Below are 25,646 nucleotides of genomic sequence, written 5' to 3'. Positions count from 1 at the left end.
GACGGGCGGCCGGGTGCTGAAGGCTCCAGCCTGCATTGATCTTGACACCATCTGCCCGGCTTGGCTGCAACAAGCAGAACAATGTCATCCTCACCGGGATCAACGTCAACATTCATCTTGATATCTGGAAGGATTTGGAGAAGGAGAGAGAGAGACCGACAGTCAGTTAGGGCTTCCATCCCGGGAATCTCAAATTCCCCAAGCCTGCCACCTCTAACATAACTGTCCTGCCTTCTCTCAGAGTGACATCCAACGAGCCAGTTGTGCTGGCAAACTTCACTCTGCACACTCACTCCCGCCCAGATCAGGAACACCCAGACCCCAGATCTCTGCCGGGAACATTAGGGAGGTCATGCTCAGTGGTCCAATATTCATCCAGAAAGTTACCTGTTATAACACACATGGGTCTTACGGGGTAGGGATGATTAACTACCCTGTGGATCTTTCAGAACGATATTCTCTTTGAAAAATAGAGTCAGCCAGTAAGGCACTGATTAGTGAACTCAGTAGGAAACTACTGGAGCTGTATATAGTTTGCGAAAGGAAATAAGTTTTTGTTTTGTTTAAGTTTTTGTTTCGACACACTCAGTGCGGACTCTTCGTGCTCCTTACAAAATTATCCTTTGGCCATGCGAGGGTCCTCAGTGTTTAATTGTTGGCAGCTGCCTCTATGGTGTTGATGCTCCTGGAGAACAGGCACGTTTTCCAGGCATCAAAGCTTGCAGGACATTCAGGCCACTCATCCTCTCAGACAGGCCACCTGTTCTTTTGAGGTGACACTTGAAATATTTTAAGTTCACTAATTAAACAAAATCAAATAAACTGAGGGACAAATTAAAAGGGGCAGCTCCTTAAAGGGACATTGCCCTAAATAAAAACAAAGAACAAATTAAACTTAAAACATGAAATCAAAAGGTGATTTAAAAGGTCAATTAAGCGCCCTAGTCCCTGCGGTGCGCACCGGGCATGGAAAGCCTCGATGATGCCCTTGGACACTGCATGCTCCCTCTCTAGGGAAACCCTGCCGTGAATGGAGCAGAGGAAAAGTTGCAGACAGTCCTGTCGGATTACCCCTTGGTAGCCCGCTGCCTCGTCCTGTTATGGCAAGTTTTGTCAAGCCAAGGAGCAGGTCATCCTCTTTCCAGCCCCTCATCGCACCCGGTAGAGGAGGCACATGGGAGTTTAGGGGCCATCAGATCTGTCACTGCGAACAAGGCTAATCCCTCCTTTGAGAAGCAAGAGGCTGGTCACAGTCAAAGGGGGTGAAATAGACTTTCATGAGACAAGCTGAAGCAGGGCTCGGTATGGCAGAAAGGCTGCAACTGTGATTGGCCCTTTTACACGTGTCCACTATACTTAAGGATGGCTTGAATACCTCATGTACGTGACTTCTCACTGGGGAGCGGGTGACTCCTGGGAGGCTGCTGCATTCAACTTTAATCTCGCTAAGGAGAGTGAAATGAATGCCAATGTGGTGTGATCAGGTCCTCGCCCTTTCTATGTAAGATCCTGATTGCGCTATCGGGAGCGGGCCAAACTGTTTGGTGTTATTCATTTAGCTGCTGTTGTATAAAGAGCCAAAGGTACTTCTCCTATTACAAACATCCTTATTCCACTTGAACAGACTTTGCACAAAACTCTATCATCACATCACCTCACACAAAGGCCACCTGAAGCCCCTTTACATGTTACTGTCAATTATTGGATACTTAACATAAATGAGACAACTAATTGGAATGTCTCTTAACCCATTACTTAACAGTCTCCCTTCCTTGGAGAAAAAAATTATTAGGTGAAAACAAAATTACAAGAAACTCAAAAACACACGCAATTTCCCCCCTTTTTTTCCATTTTTTTTTGTGAAGAAACAATCAGTCACAGAAAAAGGTGTCCTTCATTAACAATATCCAAAAGTTTATGTGAACTAGCCCCTCTTTTTGTAAAACAGTCTGACAATTGATAGTTACTGTCGACCTATTTAATTTTTGCTATTTCTCCGCTGTCCAACATCTGCTTCAAACTTGCGATGCCTATCCTCTACCTTTTTTCATTGACACTTTTTGTAGAGTGCACATTTTCCCACAGGGATTTATTGTCAATGTGACAATCAATAGGTATATTACTCAAATCCCCTAATCCCAAAATTTCTGTCAATTTCTGATATATATAGAAGGCCATATCCACCGCCTCTAGAAGGCTTCATGTCTCAGCTGCCAAAATGCTTTTGACCACTTTCCTTATTTTCTTTGCTTCCCACACAAGAGGGAAACATTTACCATTGTTCCCCAAAAGGAAAGTTATAAAACCTCCTGCGCTTGAAACTCCATCAGATAAATTTGCATCGGACGCATCACGATAAACTATGAGTTTCAAGTGCCGAAGGTCACCTAAAACCTCAAAACACACTCCTGCGTTTTTAGTTTGGCCAACACTTTATTTGCTCTTATTATGTCTTCCACTTTGGGATCATTCATTTTTGTATTCAACTCTAAGACATCAAAACTCAGGTCCGGTCTAGTCTGTCTATCTAACTAATTCAGTTGCCTAATTAAACTTTGCAGTTGCTTTTTTCCATCTTTGAAACCATTGCATCTTTTTGTGAAACCCGGCCACGACTAATTGCTATTTACTAGGCTGATGCTTTCCAAATAAGATTGATGACGTAAAGTTGCCCCTAACTTAGTCTGTCTGATTTCCAGTCCAATATATTTAAATGCACCGGAAGCCTGCTTTATCATAGATTATCATAGAATTTACATTGCAGAAGGAGGCCATTCGGCCCATCGAGTCTGCACCGGCTCTTGGAAAGAGCACCCTACCCGAGGTCAACACCCCCACCCTATCCCCATAACCCAGTAACCCCACCCAACACTCAGGGCAATTTTGGACACTAAGGGCAATTTATCATGGCCAATCCACCTAACCTGCACATCTTTGGACTGTGGGAGGAAACCGGAGCACCCGGAGGAAACCCACGCACACACGGGGAGGATGTGCAGACTCCGCACAGACAGTGACCCAAGTCGGAATCGAACCTGGGACCCTGGAGCTGTGAAGCAGTTGTGCTATCCACAATGCCACCGTACTGCCCTGAATTCTTTCCTCAAACCAAAGATTACAATAGCTTCAAAATCAATAGTCCCACCCCACAAAAAATCATCGACATGCATCATAAAGATGCCAGAAAGATTTCCTTTATAGTGCCAGTAAAACATTGCCAGATCTGCTTTCAAATGGCAACAGCCTAACTTGAACAAAACTGACCTTACCGAAAAAGACCAGACTCTAGACGCACCTTTTAATCCATATACACATTTGTTCAACTTCCAGAGTACCCCTTCTGTGTTAGCTGCCTCTTTAGGAGGACGGGAAAAAATGTCTCTCTGGAGCTGATGCCCCTGCAAAAAGGCAGCTTTCATAGCTATAGATTTGCATTCCCATGCCTTTGTGGCTAATAGAGTCAAGAAGACCTTAAAATAACCTTTTCTGCCGTAGGTGAATCTACCCTTAAATCCTGATCTTCTAAGTTTTCTTCAAATCCCCTAGCCACAAGCCTAGCCTTTGCCTTATAAGTTCCATCCGGAAGAACCATTTCCGTGCAAATCAATCTGTGGGATAGAGCTCTTTGTCCCCTAGCCGGTACTTCCGTGTATTCCCCAAATTCACTCCAACTATCCAGTTCTTGCTGTTTGGCATCTAATTTATTGGAAGCCATCAAAATATCACGTGCATGTGGGCTTCTACTCCTAATAGTATTCGTAGTCTTACTCATGTTCCGAGATCTTGATAAACTACGTTCCCTCTCCCGCCTGGTATTTCGTTCTGTACTGCTACTGCTTGATCTTTCCCTTCTGCTGTGGGATGTCCTTTCAATAGTTCTCGACCTTTTCCTGCGGACCTGACTAGACCCTTCAGGCAAGTATGTCACTTTTGTACCAACCTTTGGCAGTTGCCCTTTCGGGAAAATGGCCTGATCTAATTTATCAGAAGTGTTGTGTTCCTCTACAGAAACCCTGTCTATATCAGTTAACTGCTCCTGTAATAGTTCTGTAACGCGCGCGTACCAGATGACTCTGGTTCCTCGTTATGTCTGTCTGCTCTGTCTAAATTTGAAAATTTGTTACCTATACCCATTATCCTTGATGAATGTACCCTAACAGTTTGATTGCCATGTTGCAAAATAATTGTTTTGCCATCTATGCCTTTGATCTTCCCTGAGTCTTCCCATTCATTAAGATTGTCTCTCTTATAGTATACAATGTCTCCTTGTTGAAAAACGGTATTTGATGGTCGTACATTATGTCTTAAAGCTCTGCGAATTCTTTCAGAGACTTCTGCTTCCAAAAAAGCTTTGATACTACCATGTAGTGTATTTAAATGCTCAGCAAAGCCAGAGCTAATTGTAGTCCCTTCCCAAGCTGGAGGCTGGTCATCTAAAATGGACGGAATTTCAGGATTTCTAGGATAGAGACTATAGTCTGTAAGGAATTTTGCCGGTGGGCCCATTCCTTTCTTCCACAAATTACTCTCTTTCTTCTTACAATAGTTGATTGACTAAATCTGGTTGCTAAATCTAAAAAATGCAAAATAAATATATTATTGGCTTCATCCCAGATCTTAAGGTCCAAGGCCGCAATGTCTTGTGTTAAAATCCCTGGCCAGAGGTAGGGTTACAATCGGTCGTGCTGGTGTCCTTCTGTACTTCCTACAAACTTCACAGCGATCACTAACCTGTTCTATTAGTATAGCATAGTCTTCATCCCTTAACTCTGCATCCTTTAATAAAATTTTCAGCCTCCGAGGAGACGGGTGTGCAAATTGCCGATGCAGTTTTACTACAACAAGCTTTTTACCAGCTAAAGTCCCATTTTCAACTGCCATTAACACATCCTTAACAACTGCACTTGAAATATTATTTGTCAGTAAAGGAATACAATAGTGTCCCGACTGTGTAAATTGTAAGTCCACCGTCTTTCCAAAAACTGTTGCCTTATCCTGTTCCATATCCAGTTTCATGTGTGCTTACTTCATCGACGGTCTGCTCAGAAGCAAAGGTATCTCACTTGATACAACATCTGTGCTAATGAAATGATTCACTCCGGCAATATTGCAAGGGATCACCACTCTTTTCAGCGACTTCAGAGTATTATCAAACCTGAAACTTGTGGAACTTTCAAATTCCTTAACCTTGTTACGATTTTCAGCATTCAAGGAGTCCAGGTAACATTTTAACCAGTCAATCCCACACACAGTAGATGTGCAGCCACTGTCCAATACAGCACAATTGAAGGATTCTGCAACCAACACCCTCTGTAAAACTGCTTGTTAATAGGACAATGTCTTCTTTCTGGTCACTATCTTTTTCCTCTTCTGACTCTTCTGTTTCATGTGTTGCTTCAAATACTCTATTCTAACGTGTTGGAAGTTGACAGCATAACGGGTATTGAGAGTCACATCGAAAACATCGATTTATCATACCCCGGGCATTTCTGGGGTTCATCTTCCTGTTGTAGGTTCTAACTGGGTTTCTGTCTTCATAATTTCTGGGTCCCAATCTCCTTCCATAGTCTTGGAACCTGTTTGTAGCCATGCGATTTCACCATCCTGTTAGTAGTGTATCTTCTATATTCTGCTTTATTGCAGACTGACCTATTTGGGTCATCAGAATCATCAGAATCAAATGTTTCCCCAGAAACTTCTTTAAAGCTTCTGTCATCTGATCGAATAAGGTATTCTTATCCGCAAACTGATCTCCTGTCAAAACCAGGAGCCTATCCATGTTGCTCACTCTAGCACAGTCAAGTCATTTAAAGGCCAACACAGACTGTGGAAATTCCAGGTTGTGTTTCTGCAGCCTTTTATATAGTCTGCCAAATTCCATTATATACTCTTCCATGGAGAAATCCTGTATTTTCCAGAACCTATCAAAATCCAACCATGCTGCATATTCACTTAACAGGTCATCCTTTTTATTAATCTTATCCATATAACATATTAGAGTCTCCAGACCTTCTTCTGAGTCTAACTCTTCCAATTCCAGCTCAGAAAACACTTTTCTTTGGATTTTACTGTCATAAGGTAGAGAAAGAGCCAATGCCAGACCTTGTTTTCTCTTTCCCAAGGCAATTACCATAGTCCACATAACTACTGCACTTCTCCATTGGTCGTAACATCCCTTTTCAGAATATAAGGAGGGGTAGTCATATCCGGCCATCTTTATCCTAGGTTCAGCCATATTTTTTTTTCTTCTCACTCACTCCTTGGTTTGCTCTGGAAAAGTTGTATTGTGCAACCCTTCACATTCGCACAGCAACCATCCTCTGCTACCATTTGTTATACGTTTAGCTGCTGTTGTATAAAGAGTCAAAGGTACTGCTCCTTTTACAGACACCTTTATTCCACTTTAATAGACTCTGCACAAAACTCTATCTTCACATCACCACACATAAAGGTCACCTGAAGCCCCTTTACATAATCAGTGTCAATTATTGGATACTTAACATAAATGAGGCAACTAATTGGAATGTCTCTTAACCCATCACTTAACATTTGGCACCGGGTACAAATCCCTTTTTTGGCCTCTGCCGTGATGGGATCGGCGCCAGGCACAACACGATGGGATAATGGCGCCCACGATCCTGAACAGTCTTGACGTGGAAAGGATGTTTCCTCTTGTGAGTGAGTCCAGAACTAGGCCAGGAGGGAGGGGGTGGGGGGTGGCATTGGTTTAAATTTAGGGGCTGCCCTTTCAAGGCAGAGGTGGCGTGAATTGTTCTCTCTCAGAGAGAGACTTTGAAATTCTTTGCCAAAGGAGGCGGTGGAAGTGAGGTCATTAAATATGTTTACGGTGGAGGTAGATAGATTCTTGTCCGGCAAGTGAATCAAAGATTCTTGGGGTAGATGGGAATGTGAAATTCGAAACATAAACAAATCAGCCATGATCTTATTGAATGGCAAAGAGGCTGGGGCAGCTGTATGATTTACTTCTCCTCTGATTTCATAAGTTCCTATGTTAATGTTTATGAAGTTGATTTTTTTTTTTAAATTGCAGATATTGAATGCATTTCAGTGTAATGATTTGGAAAATATCTGATTAAATGCCTCTACAGTCAAAAATAACAAGCTACACGGCCTGGGCAAATGTGCGATGTTCATCATTTGAAAGGCCGCTCAATAATGTATTTTCAGATATATTCGTAGGCACTCATTTGAAATCCTTGTTAAAAGGTAGGTTCAAATAGCTTGATTATTAAAAAAATTCTCTGTCGAATTTAACTATTGGTCATTTGTTTTGGTATACGTTTATGTATTTCATTGGCCAAATATTTGCATGGAAAGTTTTAAGTAAAACTTGTATTTTGTTGTGCAAAGCAGTTAAACAAAACTCTACCAAAATCTATTTTATTTTGCTGCATGACTAATATAATGTCTAGTCTGTAGTTCACACCTTCATGTAGCCTTTTATGATAAGTAAATTGGAAAGGCAGGTGGCAGTTTGACTGATAGAAACCTGTGGAGAGGCAGAAGTGTTGCCAATTCCCAAAATTGGAATATCTGAAATGAAGGAATAGATAACAAGATTTATGTCTGTACACTATTAAAATATTCTTGAATTGTTACATAGCTGTTGTTTTCTGTGCTCTATAAATTGGCTTTACACATTTAAGCAACAAGATCTGTGGATTTCTTTCTCTTTAACCAATGGAAACTTTTAATTCTTGATTTCCAAGTGAACTGCTTTTTCTGCTAGATACAGGTTGGGATTTATTGATTTTTCTCCCCTCTCTCTCCATCTTTTCATTAGGTTTAATCGGAAAGTGTCCAAAGAGTATACACAACATGACCCGCTGCCACACATACCGACAACGCATTGCACAATTTGAGTTGCTTTTAGTCGAATTGCGGGCCGCTGGCATCATACCAGAGGACAGCGAATTTGACTGTGATGCCATTGCCAAGAAAAATACTAAATGTGTATGTAACAGGGCCTCTTTCAGCTTAACTCTCTTGCTTGGCCGACACCACATTGATATCTTGATAATTGATCTTTTGATAATTCCCATCATCGTGTAATTGTGTTTCAATTGAAATCATGTTTAATAGGCAATTTATGCTGAGGGGGTAATTGCCTAACCTGTGCCTCCAGCAATCAGGGAATTGGGGTCTATAATACTGTAGCTCTTTTTGCTGTGAGATCCTCCCTATGGGAGCATTAACTGACAGACTTTCACGTCAATTTGTTATAACTTTAAATTTGGAATCTGCTGCATAACTAATGATTTTGCCATTCGGTTTCAGAAATAAATATCTCAAATGATCACAAAGCATTATCTTGGCTTTTCACTTCTTGCAGTATCAGTGCCACTCATACAATATGGAAGTAAATTAAATTTTGAAGTTTAAAAGGTAATTTTGCTGAAAATGCCCCAAGTGTTCCCTTCCAGAGATTGCTTGAGGCCAATTGTATACATGATTGTAAATTAAAACACCTGGAAGCAGTGTAAGAGCAGCCTATTATTATTAAGATGCTGCTTTTCTTTGGTGTGAATCTCTTTTGAGTGCAGTATTTATCAAATGGGAAATCATAGAAATTAGACTCTTGAATTTCAAAAGATGTCAGATTCCCGTCAGGAAACTATTTCACGCCAATTTTAAGATATAAATTCCCATATTTGTTTTCAACTGCCTCCATGGCCTCACCGCCTACCTATCATTGTAACCTCTATAGGTTGAATAAACTCGGTTTGTTCTCACTGGAATGACGGAGGCTGAGGCCTGATAGAGGTCTACAAAATTATGAGGGGCATAGACAGAGTGGATAGTCAGAGGCTTATCCCCAGGGAAGAGGGGTCCATTACTAGGGGGCATAGGTTTAAGGTGCGAGGGGCAAGGTTTAGAGTAGATGTACGAGACAAGTTTTTTACACAGAGTAGTGGGTGCCTGGAACTCGCTGCCGGAGGAGGTGGTGGAAGCAGGGACGATAGTGACATTTAAGGGGCATCTTGACAAATACATGAATAGGATGGGAATAGAGGGATACGGACCCAGGAAGTGTAGAAGATTGTAGTTTAGGCGGGCAACATGGTCGGCACAGGCTTGCAGGGCCGAAGGGCCTGTTCCTGTGCTGTACTTTTCTGTGTTCTTTGTTCTTAGTCCAGTTCTACTACCTGCAGGAATTCTGCATTCTTCCAGTTCTGGCCTTTTGTACATTCTCAATTTTCATTTCCCCACCATTGGTAGCTAGGCCTTCAGTCATGGGGAGATGGTGGCCCAGTGGTATTGTCACTGGACCAATGATCCAGGCACCCAAGGCCCTGGGTTTGAATCGCACTACAGCAGGTGGTGAAATTTTAATTCAATAAAAATCTGGAATTAAAAGTCTAATGATGACCATCGTTGATTGTCATAAAAACCCATCTGGTTCACTCATGCCCTTTTTTTGAAGGAAATCTGCCATCCTTTTCTGGTCTGGTCTACACGTGACTCCAGATCCACAGCGATGTGGCTGACTCTTAAATGCCCTCTGAAATGGCCGAGCAAGTCAAGTTCAAGGGCAATAAATAGTGGCCCACTAAACGGCCACATCCAATAAGTAAAAATAAAATTTAGGCCCTAAGCTGTGGAATTCCCTCCCGGCTCTTTTTAAATGCTAATTTCTCTTCTTGTGGCCGAGGGTCACAGTCCTGTGAACTGACGAGGGGCATCTTACCATATCAATATTTCTATTGATTAATGAATGCGAGTTGTCCTTGTTGCATAAAATAGGAACGTGAATAGAATGTTACCGTTTATTGTGAGGGGAATTGATGACCTTTTATTCGAGAATCTAGAATTGGCGGGCATTCATTGAAGACAAAGATGAGCAGAAATTCTTTCTCTCGAGGGTCATGAGACTCTTAAACTCTGTTCCTCAGAAGGCAGCGGAAGCAGAGCCTTTGAACATTTTTAAGGCACAACTGGATAAATTCTTGATTGGTGAAGGGGTGAAAGGGTATCGGGGTAGGTGGGATTGTGGAGTTGAGGTTACAGTCAGGTCAGTCATGATCTTATTGAATGGCGAGCAGGCTCGAGGGGCTGGTTTAGCACACTGGGCTAAATCGCTGGCTTTTAAAGCAGACCAAGGCAGGCCAGCAGCACGGTTCAATTCCTGTACCAGCCTCCCCGAACAGGTGCCGGAATGTGGCGACTAGGGGCTTTTCACAGTAACGTCATTGAAGCCTACTCGTGACAATAAGTGATTTTCATTTCATTTCGTTTCATGATCCAACCTAATGCAAAGATATGTTTTAAAAATGCCCCATTTCTCCAATGGATTTTATAAACTTAATCTGAGTGTTGTAACCCAGCTGATGTTAATACTGGGCTAGTCAGTTCCCAGAGCGGAACTTGGCTTGATATAACTCGCCTGAGTTAACTCAACTTCAAGTTTTCTTCTGGCAAACCTTTGAGCTTTATTCAGTTCGGTTCTCTCCCTGAGACACCCAATACAGATGAAATCTAAAATCACTGTTGTTTTACATGTTCGAGCAAATACAGGCGTTCCTTAAACTCAGTTCCTCATCAAGCTTTTTTCAAGGTTCCTTATTGAAGAGATCCTGGGCGGGAATCTGTGATTGCCGATGCCGAAATTCCTCCTGGAATCGGCCGCAGAATACGTTTTTACTCCAAAATCAGGGATGGGGCCCTTTTTTGGATGCTCCACCCCCGGCGTACCCATACGCCGCACGCCGGTCGGATGGCCTCAGGACGTCACCTGAGGCCCTCCTCCGATGCTCAGCCCCCGATGGGCCAACCTCCCGACGGCTTCGGTCCCATGTGCTCTCAACCTTCGTGAACCTCCGTGGTGTCTGCGGACTGTGTCCAGCGCCGCCACAGCTGGGGGGGGGGGGGGGGGGGCAGGCGAGGGGGGTTACGGGGGGAGGCACTATTTTGCATGCCAGGTCAGCACGCGGCTGGCGGCGTGTTGTACAGTGTGGCCCTCGTAGACCGTCGCAGGCCGCGGACCCGGCCATTCTGCGTCTGCATCTACAGGTAAAGCCGGGGGATTTACATGGTGTGGCTGCAAGCCCCCCACCGGGCGGAGCATCGGTGCAGGGGTGGCGCCGACATTTTGGTTGTAAGACCAGACGCTTCCTCTGGACCTAGACACAAAATTGGAGAATCCAGCACCAGACCTTCTGCATCCACTTTCTAGTGTTCACACACTGTTAGTGGCTCCCAGGGTTTCTTCTAATCCTACATATTTTCACAATGGTAAATGTCCTCCTGTTAATCCCTTTCTGTCCATGAACAATCGATGGGACCTATGCCTTTAAAATGAACTTCATCTTTAATTCAAGGGGCAGGTAAACTGAGGATCGACTTATGACCTCAGACAAGGCAGGTTGCAAAAAGCTGTTTATTATATTTCAGATCAGCAGGTTCAAGGAAGATCAGTGCTGATATATCATGATGGTCTTTGTTGTCGGTCAATGGACTGTTTCAAATTGCTGGGCCTTATCAAAGGCCCATGCTAATTGTTTGGGGTTTTCTCTGGAATGTTCCTTCCTCTGTGTGACTGTTTGCTTTTACTTTTGTTTTGATTAGAAGCTGGAGGGTCACAACTCTGATGTCTCTCTCTCTCATCTGATGGATTCTTACTGAAAATCTAAAGTAAATACCTTTCTCTCCCTACAGCCTGATTGAACTGCAGGGAAATTGAGTCCAGCCACTAGCTGCAGGCAGGGTCAGTTGTTAAAAAATCCTTTTTAAAGATATTGTGTGGGGAACTCTGTTCTTGTCTCAGTAAGGCTGTTGGTCATTCTGGTTGAGCTGGAAACAATTAAGAATTAAACAGACCGAGGAGGATCCTTTGTGAAGGCTCAGGTTGCTAAAAGTTAAAGTGACTCCCCAGAGGGAGCTCGACAGCCTGGGAGTTCTGACTGAATGTTACTGCCAGAAGATACTCATCAGTAATTCAGCCGGTGGCTTCAATCCCTCAGCACTCAGAGAGGACAGCCTACTGCAACGGACTTGACATTGGAAGCAAGGACACTCATGTTTCATTTAATTTTTGTTGTTATTTTACCCCTACCCCTCCCTCTGTGTGTGTCTGTCTTGTATGTGATTGCACAGAGGGTTGGAGGGTAGAAAGGGGGGAATAGTAGATTAGCTGGCTGTTGGTTTGTTACAATTGCTACATGTTTCAACTCTATTTCTGTTATAAATAAACAGTTGTTGTGTTTACAAATCTGGTGCCTGTAAGTCATTGGAGCAGTCAAGGGCCAAAGATCTCGGTCATTTAATGCAAATTATTGGTTAATTCACTTGTGTTGGGATTCTGGGGCCTGTGGGCCTGGAATTGATTGTGCACTTTTCCAGCGTGTCGTAACACAACATGGAACTACCAAACAACTCCTGGGCCTCCTCCTCAGTTTCAATTGCACAGTTGCCCCTCCCTTGTCCATTCTCCTAGGATAATTCTCTTCGGATTGAAACTGACTGACTCATAAACTGTTCATCATTGACTCTTGAACTGAGCTGGGCAACTTATCAACACACTCACAGCAGGTCTCACCCTTGTCAGTGGGCAGAAACCACAGTATCATCATTAGAAAATGCTATACCTTAAAATGTTACAATGCCCACAGATGGTGAACTTACATGGCACACGGAGGGCGGGATTCTGCGGCCGTGTCTGTCCGGCGACCAGAAATTCCTGCCTGAGGTCAATGAACCTTTACATGGTACTCGTCGCGACCATGGCAATCTTTCGGCGGGTGCAAGCAAAGAATGCAGCCCAGAATGAATGAGTTTTATAAGTTAGTGGAAAGTGAATGTTGTCTCCACCCCCTGTTCACTTTGATTTCTGACAACATTGGCACAGTAGTTAACATTGCTGCTTCACACTCCAGGGGCCTGGGTTCAATTCCAACATTGGGTGACTGTGCGGTGTTTGCACTTTCTCTCTACGTCTGTGTGCGTTTACTCTGGGTGCTCTGGTTTCCTCCCACAGTCCAACGATGTGCAGGTTAGGTGGATTGGCTATGCTAAATTGCCCTTGGTGTCCAAAAAGGTTAAGTGGGGTTACGGGGATAGGGTGGAGGTGTGGGCCTGGGTAGGGTGCTCTTTCCAAGGGTCGGTGCAGACTCGACGGGCCGAATGGCCTCCTTCAGCACTGTAAATTCTATGATCTATGATTATTTGCACATTCATTACCTTGTGCTCGGCAGCTAGGACAATTATGAAATATTGTAAACTTTCATCCTGTTCCCCTCAATAAGATCTGATACTTTAAATCCACATTTTCCCTTCTGAATGGAATTGGTTAGCAGTGGCTTCCATCTCTCACTCAATCTGTTATATTTTAAAGAGAAAATGTTTAATTTCATGAGCAGTGAATGTAGCGGGATGGCATAGTGGTTAGCAATGCTGCCTCGCAGCACCAGGGACCCGGATTTGATTCCAGCCTTGGCTGACTGCACATTCTCCCTGTGTCTGTGTGGGTTTCCTCCGTGTGCTCCGGTTTTGTCCCATTGTCCATAAATGTGGTTAGGTGGGGTTGCAGGAATAGGATGGACCGAATACCTCATTCCGTGCTGTAGGAATTCTATGCTTACAAAAAATATTCTAAATAGGTTGATAAGATTGAAAAGCGTCCAGAATTGGAATCGCAGATCATTACAAATACAAGATAAAGATGCTGAGAATGATTGTGTGTATGTCAACCAAATAGATATTTGAAATGAACCAGAGGTAGTGTTATTTATTTTAAGTATTTGCAATTTATGCAGTTAATCAGTTCAACTGGAGGGAATATGTTTCTTCAATTACAATCCCTAAGGTAGTTTTATATTTGAATGTTGTCCATTTGGCACAAATCAAGTGAACTTCCACGAGTAACTTGAAGCGACAAGTTCCTCTCACCCACTGTGCTTCATAATTGACTTTCTCCCTTCAAACAGTGTTCCATTTGTAAGGTACATTTGTGGGAACTGTCTTCTATCTGCCAAAGAGTGCAGCCTTTTTCATTAACCCTTTTTTTGGCATACCCGCAATATCTTTGTGTTCTTTTAATAGTCGATTCCCTCTTCTAAGCCATCTAAAATAGGGAAATATGAATTGTAGGTTCAAGAACTTTTATTCATTTCCAGGATTGAACTTGGAACCAAGTGCTAAACTGCCACAAACAGCAATATAACAAACACATAACCTATTTTTTGTTATGTCGACTGATGGATAAATACTGGTCAGAGGAAAGGTAAAGGCAAAGTAGCCATAGACCCAGATGACCATAGGCTGCTTTCCCCTTTCAGAGGTAGAGCTGACTGGTGGTGATTTAACCTGAGGATCAACACACCTCAGGCAAGGGGCACCGTTGAGAAGGCGGGGCTTCATGAATTGACCAGGACACCCTGGTCCAGGGGATAACTCCCCTCCTGTTCCTCAGTTCTTATTTTGTTGGCTAGGCAGGCATTTATTGCCCGTCCCTAATTGTCGCTGAGAGTCATCTCCTTAAATTGCTGCAGTCCATGTGGTGTAGTTCCAACCACATTGCTGTTTGGGAGGGGAGTTACCCCCAGGATGTTGATAGTGGGGCATTTAGCAATTCCAAGGCATTGAATGGCAAGGGGAAAATATTGGAGATTTCTTGTTAGAGATGGTAATTGCCTGGCACTTGGGTGGCTCAAATGTTACTTGCCACTTTTTCAGCCAAACCTGAATGATGTCCAGGGCTTGCTGTGCATGGGCTTAGGCTGTTTCAGTATCTGAGGAGTCACAGGACTTGGATATCATCTGCTTCACCATAATTTTAATTCCCATCTCTAATTGCTCTTGAGAAGGTTGTAGTGAGCTGCCTTATTGAACTGCTGCTGTCCATGTAGTGTAGGCACATCCACAGTGCTGTTAGTGAGGGAGTTCCAAGATTTTGACCCAGTGACAGTAGAAGAATGGCGATATAGTTCCAAGTCAGGATGGTGCGTGGCTTGGAAGAGATCTTGCAGGTGGTGCCATTCCAATGCATCTGCTGCATGAACATTATGTAATCATCCGTAAACATCCCCACTTCTGACCTTGTGATGGAGGAGTGGTCAAAAATGAAGCAGCTAAAGATGGTTGAGCTAAAGACATTACCCTGAGGAACTCCTGCAGTGATGTCTTGGGACTGAGATGATTGACCTCCAACAACTTCAGCCACTTTTCTTTTCCAACCTCTGGAGAGTTTTCCCCTGATTCCCATTGATATCCGTTTTGCGAGGGCTCCTCAATGCCACACATGGTCAAATGTTGCTTCAATGTCATGGACAGTACCTCTCACCTCATCTCTTGACTTTAGTCCTTGTGTCCGTGTTTTACCAAGATTGTAAAGATGTTCAGGCGCCGAGTGGCCCTAGCGGAACCCAAACTACACATCAGTGAGCTGGTATTGTTGAGTAAGTGCCACTTGATAGTACTACCAACAATCCCTTCCATCAGCAAAGTGATAGGAATGTGCCAACCATTTGCACACACCAAACTCCCAAAAACACCAATATGGTAATGACCAGATCCGTTTTCTGTTGTCTTGATTGAGGGATAGATATTGGCCAGGACATCATTTATAACTCCCCTACTTTTTATTTTGTGGCAAAAGTTTTTTTTATGTCCATCTCTTGAGGGCAGCTGGGCCTCAGTTTACCGTCTCTTCCAGAAGACAGGAACTCTGACAATATTGAGTGCTGTACAGAGTGTCATCCTTGACCTTTGTGATCAATGCGTGAAGTGGGACTGTGAATCCACGACCTTCTGACTCAGGCAAGAGTTATGCCAACTGAACAACAGATACAAAGATGTCTGATATCATGTAAAGTTAAAAAGTAATCTTTTTGCCAGGATCAAAAGCACTGTGTCGGGACCAGCTACTCCATATCTGGTAGGGGCAGCACGGTAGCATTGTGGGGCAGCACGGTAAGATTGTGGGGCAGCACGGTAGCATTGTGGGGCAGCACGGTAGCATTGTGGGGCAACACGGTAAGATTGTGGGGCAACACGGTAGCATTGTGGGGCAGCACGGTAGCATTGTGGGGCTGCACGGTAAGATTGTGGGGCAGCACGGTAGCATTGTGGGACAGCACGGTAGCATTTTGGGGCAGCACGGTAAGATTGTGGGACAGCACGGTAGCATTGTGGGGCAGCACGGTAGCATGGCGGTTAGCACAATTGCTTCACAGATCCAGGTTCCCAGGTTCGATTCCGGCTTGGGTCACTGTCTGTGCGGAGTCTGCACATCCTCCCCGAGCGTGCGTGGGTATCCTCAGGGTGCTCCGGTTTCCTCCCACAGTCCAAAGATGTGCAGGTTAGGTGGATTGACCATGATAAATTGCCCTTAGTGTCGGGTAGGATTACTGGGTTATGGGGATAGGGTGGAGGTGTTGACCTCGGGTAGGGTGCTCTTTCCAAGAGCCGGTGCAGACTCGATGGGCCGAGTGGCCTCCTTCTGCACTGTAAATTCTATGATATTCTATGATATCAATTGTGGATTGGCCAACTAGTGACCAGAATGCTTGCTCATTGCCAATTAAGGACGGCAGGTGGACTCTCTATGCTGGATGGCCTACAGGAGGCCTCTGATAAATCGCCTTAAATTACTTTTTAATTAATTGAATAATGTACCTGGAATTCTTGAAAATGGCTTTGTGGGCGTGCTGGGACCGACAAACTGACACGTTGGCCGATATGAATTGCATAGCCATCTGCTGCTGTTACCACTACCATTGTCCTCCAAAAATTCTTCCGATGATGATGAATTGTACCTTCAATGTTGCATTACAGAAAATATAATTCAATATTAGTTCTTTATTGATGGCAATCTATTAAAATTATTTATGAGCCCAGATTCTGCACTCAACGACTAATCAATGGTGTTCAGGACTGACCTCAAAGAAAGTTGCCAATAAACATCGAGCAATTTCTGTTGGATGGATTCCATCTTTCCCAATGAATCTGGCACCAAGTCGAAGAGACCTGTTTGATCATCAAGCAAAGTAAAAAGCCAATCAAATTTAAGTATTCTCACGGACAGCAAACCCGGAAGTAAAATGCACTTATGATCTTTCACATTTTATAAATTGTACAAAAAGCAAAATAAAGATTGGTACATTACACATATATAAGGCTAATTTCCCAGGGCCAGACAGATTGTTCAGCAGTAGGCATGTCTTAGTATGCTATTAAAAAACCCAGTTTCACCTCAGCAGCAATGTGGAATCTTTTCATATTTTAGCAGCTTTGAAAGGTAATTTTGCATCAGTTCAGTGATTTCCAAATATGTTAGGTATGGATGTCCAAAGATTCATCACAGCAATTTCTCAATTTTAGCATTTAACGGCACACATGGGGACAACAGACTTTATTGTCAGTTTCCAGGATTATGATAGTGTATGCTGACAATTTTGCTGCCATTACAATTGTAAAGTCCAGGTTCATGTATTTATGTGCCTATTTTTCTTAAGTGGATCAGCTGATAACAGTGTTATTTACTGATTCTTGGCGATTAATGCTTAGATTGCATAATGTTGACCATATTGTGAGGAATGCATTTTGATTTGTGCTTTAGATAGCGGAACTGCTATGGCGACTAATAGTGTATGACATCCGATTCACCTGGGAAAGATCAAGCCAACTGCAGCTTGACCAGAACAAACTGGTCTGTTCTGTTTGCTTCAAGGTACAAGGGTGACTTCATGTTCTCTAGATGTTCACAATTGCTCATTCAACATGTCGTTGGTCTGGAATAGATATAATCTATTCATTTTAAATTCTAATTTGGGATAATGATGTTTGGAATTTTGATAGACACTAAATAATTGCTTTTGAATGTAATGTTGCAATATTTCTGTCCATTTCATCAGAAATAAAAACTTGCTATGATCCTTTTAAATCAAACTTAGCATATTTATTAAAATATCATTGCTGACAGAATACACATTAAAGCCATAATTTTGATACCATTGATATTAAAAAAACATGATACGAATACAAAATTGAAACAATTATTGAAGACTGACAGTGACACATATTCCTTGTAATTGTGCCACTGTTTTCTGTGATAATTGTGGAATTCGGATCCAAGGTAAGGAAATTGTGTTATGTTTTCGATTCAGTGGACTCCAGAGGTTCAATCACCGGCACAAGGGAAGCCTAGGCAACAAACAAGAGCACCTCTATCCTTCTTTGCTGATCTTCAAGCCTCATTAAGCGGTACAGAAAAATCTTCTATTTCTTCTCTGACTGACTTATTACAATTGGAGGATTTTGAACCTTTTCCAGGTAATTTTTCACAACCTTAGATATTGAGCACAAATGCTACTTCTTAAAATTATTTTATTCATTGAGAAATTAAAGTCTTTACTATTTTATGCTGTATTAAGAACATAATAGGAGCAGGAGTAGACAGAGCCCTCTTTGCCATTCAACATTATCTTCCACATTGACTCCACTTTCCACCCTCTCCCAATATAATAACAATCTTTATTGTCACAAGTAGGCTTACATTAACACTGCAATTAAGTTACTGTGAAACGCCCCTAGTCGCCACACTCCGGCGCCTGTTCGGGCAGAGGGAGACTTCAGAATGTCCAAATTATCTAACAGCACGTCTTTCGAGACTTGTGGGAGGAAACCGGAGCAACCGGAGGAAACACACTCAGACACCGGGAGAACGTGCAGACTCCGCACAGACAGTGACTCAGCCGGGAATCAAACCTGGGACCCTGGCGGTGTGAATCAACAGTGCTAACCACTGTGTTACCGTGCCACCCATATTCCTTGATTCCCAGAGGGATCAAAAATCTGTCTATCTCAACCTTGAATATATTCAATGATGGAACATAGACAAACAGCTAGGGTAGAAAAATCCAAACATTCACAATCCTCTAGGTGAAGAAATTTCACCTGTGGTCAATCACCAATCACAACTTATGTTTATAGGGCCTTTAATGAAATAAGACATCTCAAGGCACTTCACAGGAACATCATACAACAAAACATGGCCTTAATGACTGACACATTATCTTAAGACAGTGTTTATAGATAGAATTTACAGTGCAGAAGGAGGCCATTCGGCCCATCGAGTCTGCACCGGCTCTTGGAAAGAGCACCCTACCCAAGGTCAACACCTCCACCCTATCCCCATAACCCAGTAAACCCACCCAATACTAAGGGCAATTTTGGACACTAAGGGCAATTTATCATGGCCAATCCACCTAACCTGCACATCTTTGGACTCGATTGCCCTCTAAATGGAAAAAACTTCAGTGAGATCACCTCTCATTCTTCTAAACTCCAACGAGCATAGGCCACATTTACTCAGCCATGTAGGAAGAGTTATTTGTGTGGTAAAGTTACAATCATGTTCTTTTTAAATGCATTTATAATGTTACTATACACTAAAGTAATTTTAACCACTTCCCTCAGTTTAAAAGCCAGAAACACCTGGGCTGGAGTCTCCGTTCCCCCAGCTGTGTGTTCCTTGGCGGCGCACCATTCACTGGTGACGGGATTCCCAACTCCCGCCGCTTGTCAATGGGATTTCCCATTGATTCCACCCCACACCACCAGGCGGAGGCGTGCTGCTGGCAGGAAAAGTGAATCACAACGGTCGGAGAATTCTAGTCCCAGTGTACAAAATGTCAGCATGTGATCTGATGTACCATCAATTGGACTCGAGACTCGATGATGATCTGAACTGTGGCTTTAATCAGCTAGTTGTTAGCCCGGTGGTCGACGACAGAGAAAGGCCGACTGCCGGGAAACCTGGGTACTTATACCCCGCCTCGGAGGCGGGGTCTACTTGCCTCTCGACCAATTGGTGAGCAGTCACATGACTAGTCCCAGCCAATCGGATGAGAGGCACGTGACCAGCCACAGCCAATGGGGAACCAATGCTCTGCACCAATGGCAGTGCTCACATTCATACCACTACATGATCATGTTGCTGTGGGAAAATTTTAAAACTAATCCCATGCACAGTTGAAATGTCTTATTTGTTGTATTAAAATGTGTTAGTCTTGTGAATGGGATCTCAGAACATTTTATATAAAGATGTCAGTTATTATTATCTAAAATCTAGAGGAAGGGTAAAGCGTATCCTGAATGACTTTAGTGCTTTTTGATTTCTATATGACTGAATGTAATTTAGTGAGAAAAAGCACTGCTTCTGAGGAGTCTCTCATGGAATATTAGGCATGGAACTTGATGTGTTCAGTTTCCAGGCAATAATTGACATCAGGAGCACAACCTCTCAAAAGTTACCAGAATGTTTCTGTGCAAGAAATGCTGGTTGTCCAAGGATTTAAAAAGTAAAAATTATTTTTTATTGTATTCATTCTGTTTCCAAGGCCGTGAGGTAGCTAAAATATTTAACAAGAAGATTCCTAAAGAAGGCTGGGACTACTATCCTTCTGCAGTTGAATGCATTCTGGATCTCATTAATGGACATCTACAGGTGATTTTATTCAACACAGAGGCAATTATTTGTCATATAGTCACAGAGTATAGTGTGAATACCATCACTGTATTGAGCTAAAGGGTGGGATCCTCCGGTCCCCCCAGCCGCATGTTCCTCATCGGCGCGCCATTCGCTATTGGTGGGATTCTCTCCTCCCGCTACATGTCAGTGGGATTTCCCATTGATGCCAAGCCCACGCCGTCGAGAAATCCGCAGACGGAGGCACATTCAGCGGGAATAGATAATCCCAATGGTCGGAGAACTCCAGGACAAAGTATTTACTGTTGTAATATCAATGAGACTGCATCACTTGTATATTGGTGTTCAGTTTTATAAAAAATAAAAGTTGATTTCAAGTAGGTGTTAAACTCAGAAGATTTATTTTGAATATTCTTGATTATACCATCATATTAGTTGATACCAATCACTTGCCTGTTTTAAGGCCACTCAAAAAACAGTTGAGTACATTTTTATTTTTATTTTTATGTGGCCAAAGAGGTGCAGCAGGCACACATGAAAATGCTGCCAATCCTGAATTTTGCTCCTCTTCAATGCTGCTAAGCGCACTTTTTCCTCAAAGCTCTCATGGGTGGCATGATGGAACAGTGGTTAGCACTGTTGCCTCACAGCTCCAGAGACCCGAGTTCAATTCCGGCTGGTTGTGGGGAGTTGGCACTTTCTGTCTGTGTCTGCGTGGGTTTCCTCCGATTTCCTCCCACAGGCCAAAGATGTGTAGGTTAGGTGGATTGGCCATGCTAAATTATCCCTTTGTATCCAAAAGGTGAGGTGGGGTTACTGGGTTATGGGGATAAGGTGGGAGGCGTGAGCTTAAGTAGGGTGCTCTTTCCAAGGGCTGGTGCAGATTGACGGACTAATGGCCTCCTTCTGCACTGTAGGGGTTGTATGAATCATGCTCCATCTCAGTCTTCCTGGACACTGTTCCTGTTCAATGCTGTGAGATTCTAGCCCAAAGTGATCACCAGTCCCTCCTCTCAAACATGACTTTTACCAAATTCGTTACAATCTATTGCAGTTCACTCCTGATTTTCTATCATTAATACAGATTACATCTGAAGGCCAGAAGCTCTTTGTGAAAGATTTAAGTGACCTGGTAAATAGTCATGTCTGGTGCTGTTTGGTAAACTCCTTCATGCCTGGCACATTTATTGTGGAAGTACTGCCAAATGACAGGTTAGGCTGTTCACTATAACTTACAGCATGTCTTATTATTTCTCTACACTCTTACTTTATCCTTCAAATCTGATTGATTTCACAGGTGGACTACAAATCTTGCTTTAAGAACAATGGAAGAACTTATTTGTACCTCAACCTCTTTCACCTCACAAGAACTCCTTGAGGTGACAGTATGAAAATTGTAAAGGGAACAAAAAAAACAAGAGAAATTATCTTTCATAATGCTGTCGTGTAATGAATTAAAAATTAATTTTAATTTATTTCTTTTTGAAGGCGGATACCAAGGCTCTCTGTGCCTATGTGTGCTTCAGCTTTATGTGCGGCTACAAGTTCAAGCAGTCCAGAGCAGTTACAAACTGCATTGTGAGTAGAATCATAGAATTTACAGCAGAGGAAAGCCATTTTGCCATTGTATCTGTGTGGTTTTAGTTGAAGGGCTATCTCCACATAACCCATTTTCTTGTCCTTTCATTGTGAATTTTTTATTTTGACTTTTCAAATTCTTATCCAGTTTCCTATTGAATTTCATTCTCGCCATCAATATCCGTTTGTTCTAATAACAATTAGTCTGCGCGCTGTCACTTCAAACTCTCAAAATTAACTACTAATGAAACTCAAACTGTGCCCCTTGTAATCGGTGGAAATGATCTTTGACAACATATCCTGACAAAACCTTTCATAATTTTGAAAGCCTTTATTCAGTCACCCTTGACTTTCTCTGTTCCCGTGAAAAATCTCCAAAGTTTAGAACTTCTCTGTAACTGTAAACTCTCATCCCTCAGTATTCCATTTCACTTTCAGTGCACCCTCTCCATGGTTCTGATATTCTGCCTATAATAAAAGGTGTTCAGAGCTGCACACAACACTTTGTCTGGCTGCCACCATCTTTCTCCCCCATCATTTAACAACCTCCCTGTTTTCAAACCCCACCCCTCAACAATTTTGGTGAGGCCCCTGGGAAGACCCCTCTCCCCCCCCCCCCCCCCCACACACCCCCACTCCCTCCACCTGGTAAGGCCCCCCCAGACCCAATCCCTGGCAATGCCAACCTTGCATTGAACACCTTGGCCCTGCCACCCCAACACCCTGGCACTGCCCCAGCCAGCCTGGCAGTGCTACCCAGGCACCTTGGCAATGCTAGGATGGCACTTCCAGAGTACACAAACTAGGCTGGCAGATTAAAGGTGCCCAGATGCCAGAGGGAGTGCCAAGGTGTCACCCTGCCCTGCTCCCTGACCACCCGGGGATCTCAAATGGCATTAGTGCCATTACGACTGGTCTGTGCTTGTAGAAACCAGTAGTAAATGGCACCCTGGCAAGGTCTCCTAGGTGCGGCTGTTAGATCCTGGGCGCCAGAGGAATCCTACAAATGCATATTTAAATGAGCCTAATGGATTGTGAATACTCCATTAAATCTGACAAAGTGTTTTGTGAGATTCAACGTCTTCGTCCCAGGTGTGATGAGGTTGTTAAATCGTGTCCAATGTTTTTTTTCTTGTAGTTACATTCTGCGTCTGTATGCATAAAAATCACATTTGCCTTCCCAATGACCTTTTCTGCCTGCAATTTAGCTGTTAAAGACCTAAAGTTGACATACCTACATCTCTCTGTTATTCTAGTCTATGGGGAAAATTTTTGACATACTTCCAAACTCATCAGTTGAGTTCAGTTGAATGGAAGCAGTGAACTGTGGTCCTGATACAGCTCACCAGTCAAGGCCTGACAATGTTTAGCTGACTTTAGCACCAAGGATGACTATTGAAAGAGGGAGGAAAAATGGCAGTGCCAAGATTGCTGAGCCCAGGCCATCGACTCACTTGGTTTTTGTGGAGGCATTCCTCCTCCTACTCCTCTTGAATCCACAAAATGAAAGCTTTAAAATAAATCCTGTGACCATTTTCTCAGCATCGTACAGAGGAGTAGCTTTAAGGGCTGCTGGTTAGGTCACTCAAGACCTGGCAGAATGTATGTGGCACAGGCATTGTTTTCCTACAACCGTCATGGAACACCAATTAGAAGGCAAGTCTCTCTCAGGCAAACTAGCTGTTTGCCCATTTACAGACTGCACTCAATATGGCATTGGATGAGCCTTGGCCTTCAAAGGACAGTGAATTCAATTATTCCCACAGTGACTCTTGTAATGATATGTATATAGTCAGGTTAGTGAAGGGTTAATAATTACATCTCTGTGTAAACCAAACACTAGAGGACGTTACCACTTCTCTGTATTTAAGACAGCCTCTCAGGGAATTCTGGGAGAAGCATAAGGAGAAGCTGAGAGAGTGGCACAAGGAGAAAGCATGGTGAAATGGTGAAAGCATAATAAGAAGATTAGCGTGGATAGTTAGCACAAGGTTAGATCATTGTGCAGTTAGTGACTATTTAGATTATTGAGTACTGTAAGACAGATTCAATATCACTTAATTATTATCTGTAGCTCAGTGGAGTGTGCAATCTTAATTAGTAGTGTAAGAATAAATTTGTTATGTTTCAATCTTTTGATTGGTATATTCTTTGTCAACACTACATTGGGTCATTCCGGAAGAAAGGACAAAGAATACAACATTTTACCAATCATGGTAATATAACAACTCTTGGGCTGGCAATTTGCTCCAGGGCTCTGCAGAACTTTGGCAGAAATCCCAGCTGATTACATAAGTGGATTGTGTCTGTATAATTCATCAATTGGGAGACTTTCTATTCCTTCTTCCAATCAAGATCAGGAAATGCTTTGCTTTGCTTTGGAAAAGTATCATTTTATCAATCCCGATAACAGATATAAGTAAAGAAAATTAACAAAGCACTCAAACAAAACAATGTCAATAATGTTTATATTTATAATGTCAATTATCATGTTGCAATGTTCACTTAAAACAGTGACTGTTCTCCTGTAGGAAAATGCAAAACCAACTGCTCACCAAAACCATCGCACACAGAGCAATGGGTGAATTTCCTGCTCACTTTGGAATATGATGCTGTTATATTTTTAATGTTAGGTTGGGCCATGAGAACAGGCACAAGGGACTGTCACATCCAAAGGAGAGCATACACCTCCAAATCATTCAATACTGCAGAAGTGTGCCGGCTTAAATTGTACAATAAATTGTTGAATCATAGCATCCGTACAGTGCAGAAGAAGGTCATTCAGCCCATCGCGTTTGCACCAACCCTCCAAAAGATTACCCTTACCCAGGCCCATTCCCCCACCCTATCCCTGAAACCCCACCTAACCTTTGGACAGTGAGGGGCAACTTTGTATGGCCAATCCATTTAACCTGCACATCTTTGGATGTGGGAAAAAACTGGAGCACCCGGAGGAAACCCATGCAGACAAGGGGAGAACATACAAACTCCACACGGACACCCAAAGTCGGAATTGAACCCACGTCCCTGACACTGTGAGGCAGCAGTGCTAACCACCGTGCCGTTCTGCTGCCCATGGAAGCCCATGAATGGAAGCTTGGCTCCACATTATTTTACCAGAGATTTTCAGTTAGGTCAAAATGGGAACCTTGGGAATACTAGATATGGGAATTTCATGTGTTTGGTGAGCGTTCATGGAATAAATTATTTCTTTCCTTGTGTCAGAGAGAGCTGTATCTTTTAATGAATAAGTTAGAATCACAACTGAAAACGTTCCCTGTGAATGACCTGGAGTCTGATCAAGCAATTCAAAAGAACGAGTTACAAGAGAAGCTGGAGAAAACTAAAAATGGTAAATTGACTTATCATTTCCATTATAAACATTCACACTGCATAATATTCACCTTTTGTACAACATTTCCGCATATTCATTTTATTATCTGTTCTTCCAGATATTAATTTTAACTTCTTAAAAATGCAAAATCGATAAATGTTATTCACAGGATTTGTAATTGTCAATCAGAAATGTGAGAATCTGCATTTAGTTTAATTCACTTGTTAAAAGATTTTAAATTGTACAGTTCTTAAGCATTTTGTCAGCTGACCACTTGCAAAATTCGAT

General features: G+C 42.8%; 1 protein-coding gene across 1 annotated transcript in view; it reads left to right on the top strand.

Annotated features, from left to right (window-relative positions):
• The window catches only part of LOC119955195, a 162,944-nt gene that overhangs the window by 11,941 nt on the left and 125,357 nt on the right, over positions 1-25,646 (top strand). Inside the window, exons 2-10 of the mRNA XM_038781183.1 lie at positions 7,052-7,227; positions 7,805-7,974; positions 17,576-17,686; positions 18,123-18,288; positions 20,358-20,464; positions 21,531-21,658; positions 21,744-21,825; positions 21,935-22,024; positions 25,250-25,376. Coding sequence (XP_038637111.1) covers positions 7,098-7,227; positions 7,805-7,974; positions 17,576-17,686; positions 18,123-18,288; positions 20,358-20,464; positions 21,531-21,658; positions 21,744-21,825; positions 21,935-22,024; positions 25,250-25,376 — 1,111 coding nt within the window. The 5' untranslated portion in view covers positions 7,052-7,097. The remainder of the gene's footprint in view (positions 1-7,051; positions 7,228-7,804; positions 7,975-17,575; positions 17,687-18,122; positions 18,289-20,357; positions 20,465-21,530; positions 21,659-21,743; positions 21,826-21,934; positions 22,025-25,249; positions 25,377-25,646) is intronic.

The sequence above is a fragment of the Scyliorhinus canicula genome, chromosome 20 (assembly GCF_902713615.1).
Source record: "Scyliorhinus canicula chromosome 20, sScyCan1.1, whole genome shotgun sequence".
Classification (NCBI taxonomy): Eukaryota; Metazoa; Chordata; class Chondrichthyes; order Carcharhiniformes; family Scyliorhinidae; genus Scyliorhinus; species Scyliorhinus canicula.
This window is presented reverse-complemented; position numbering and strand designations above follow the sequence as displayed.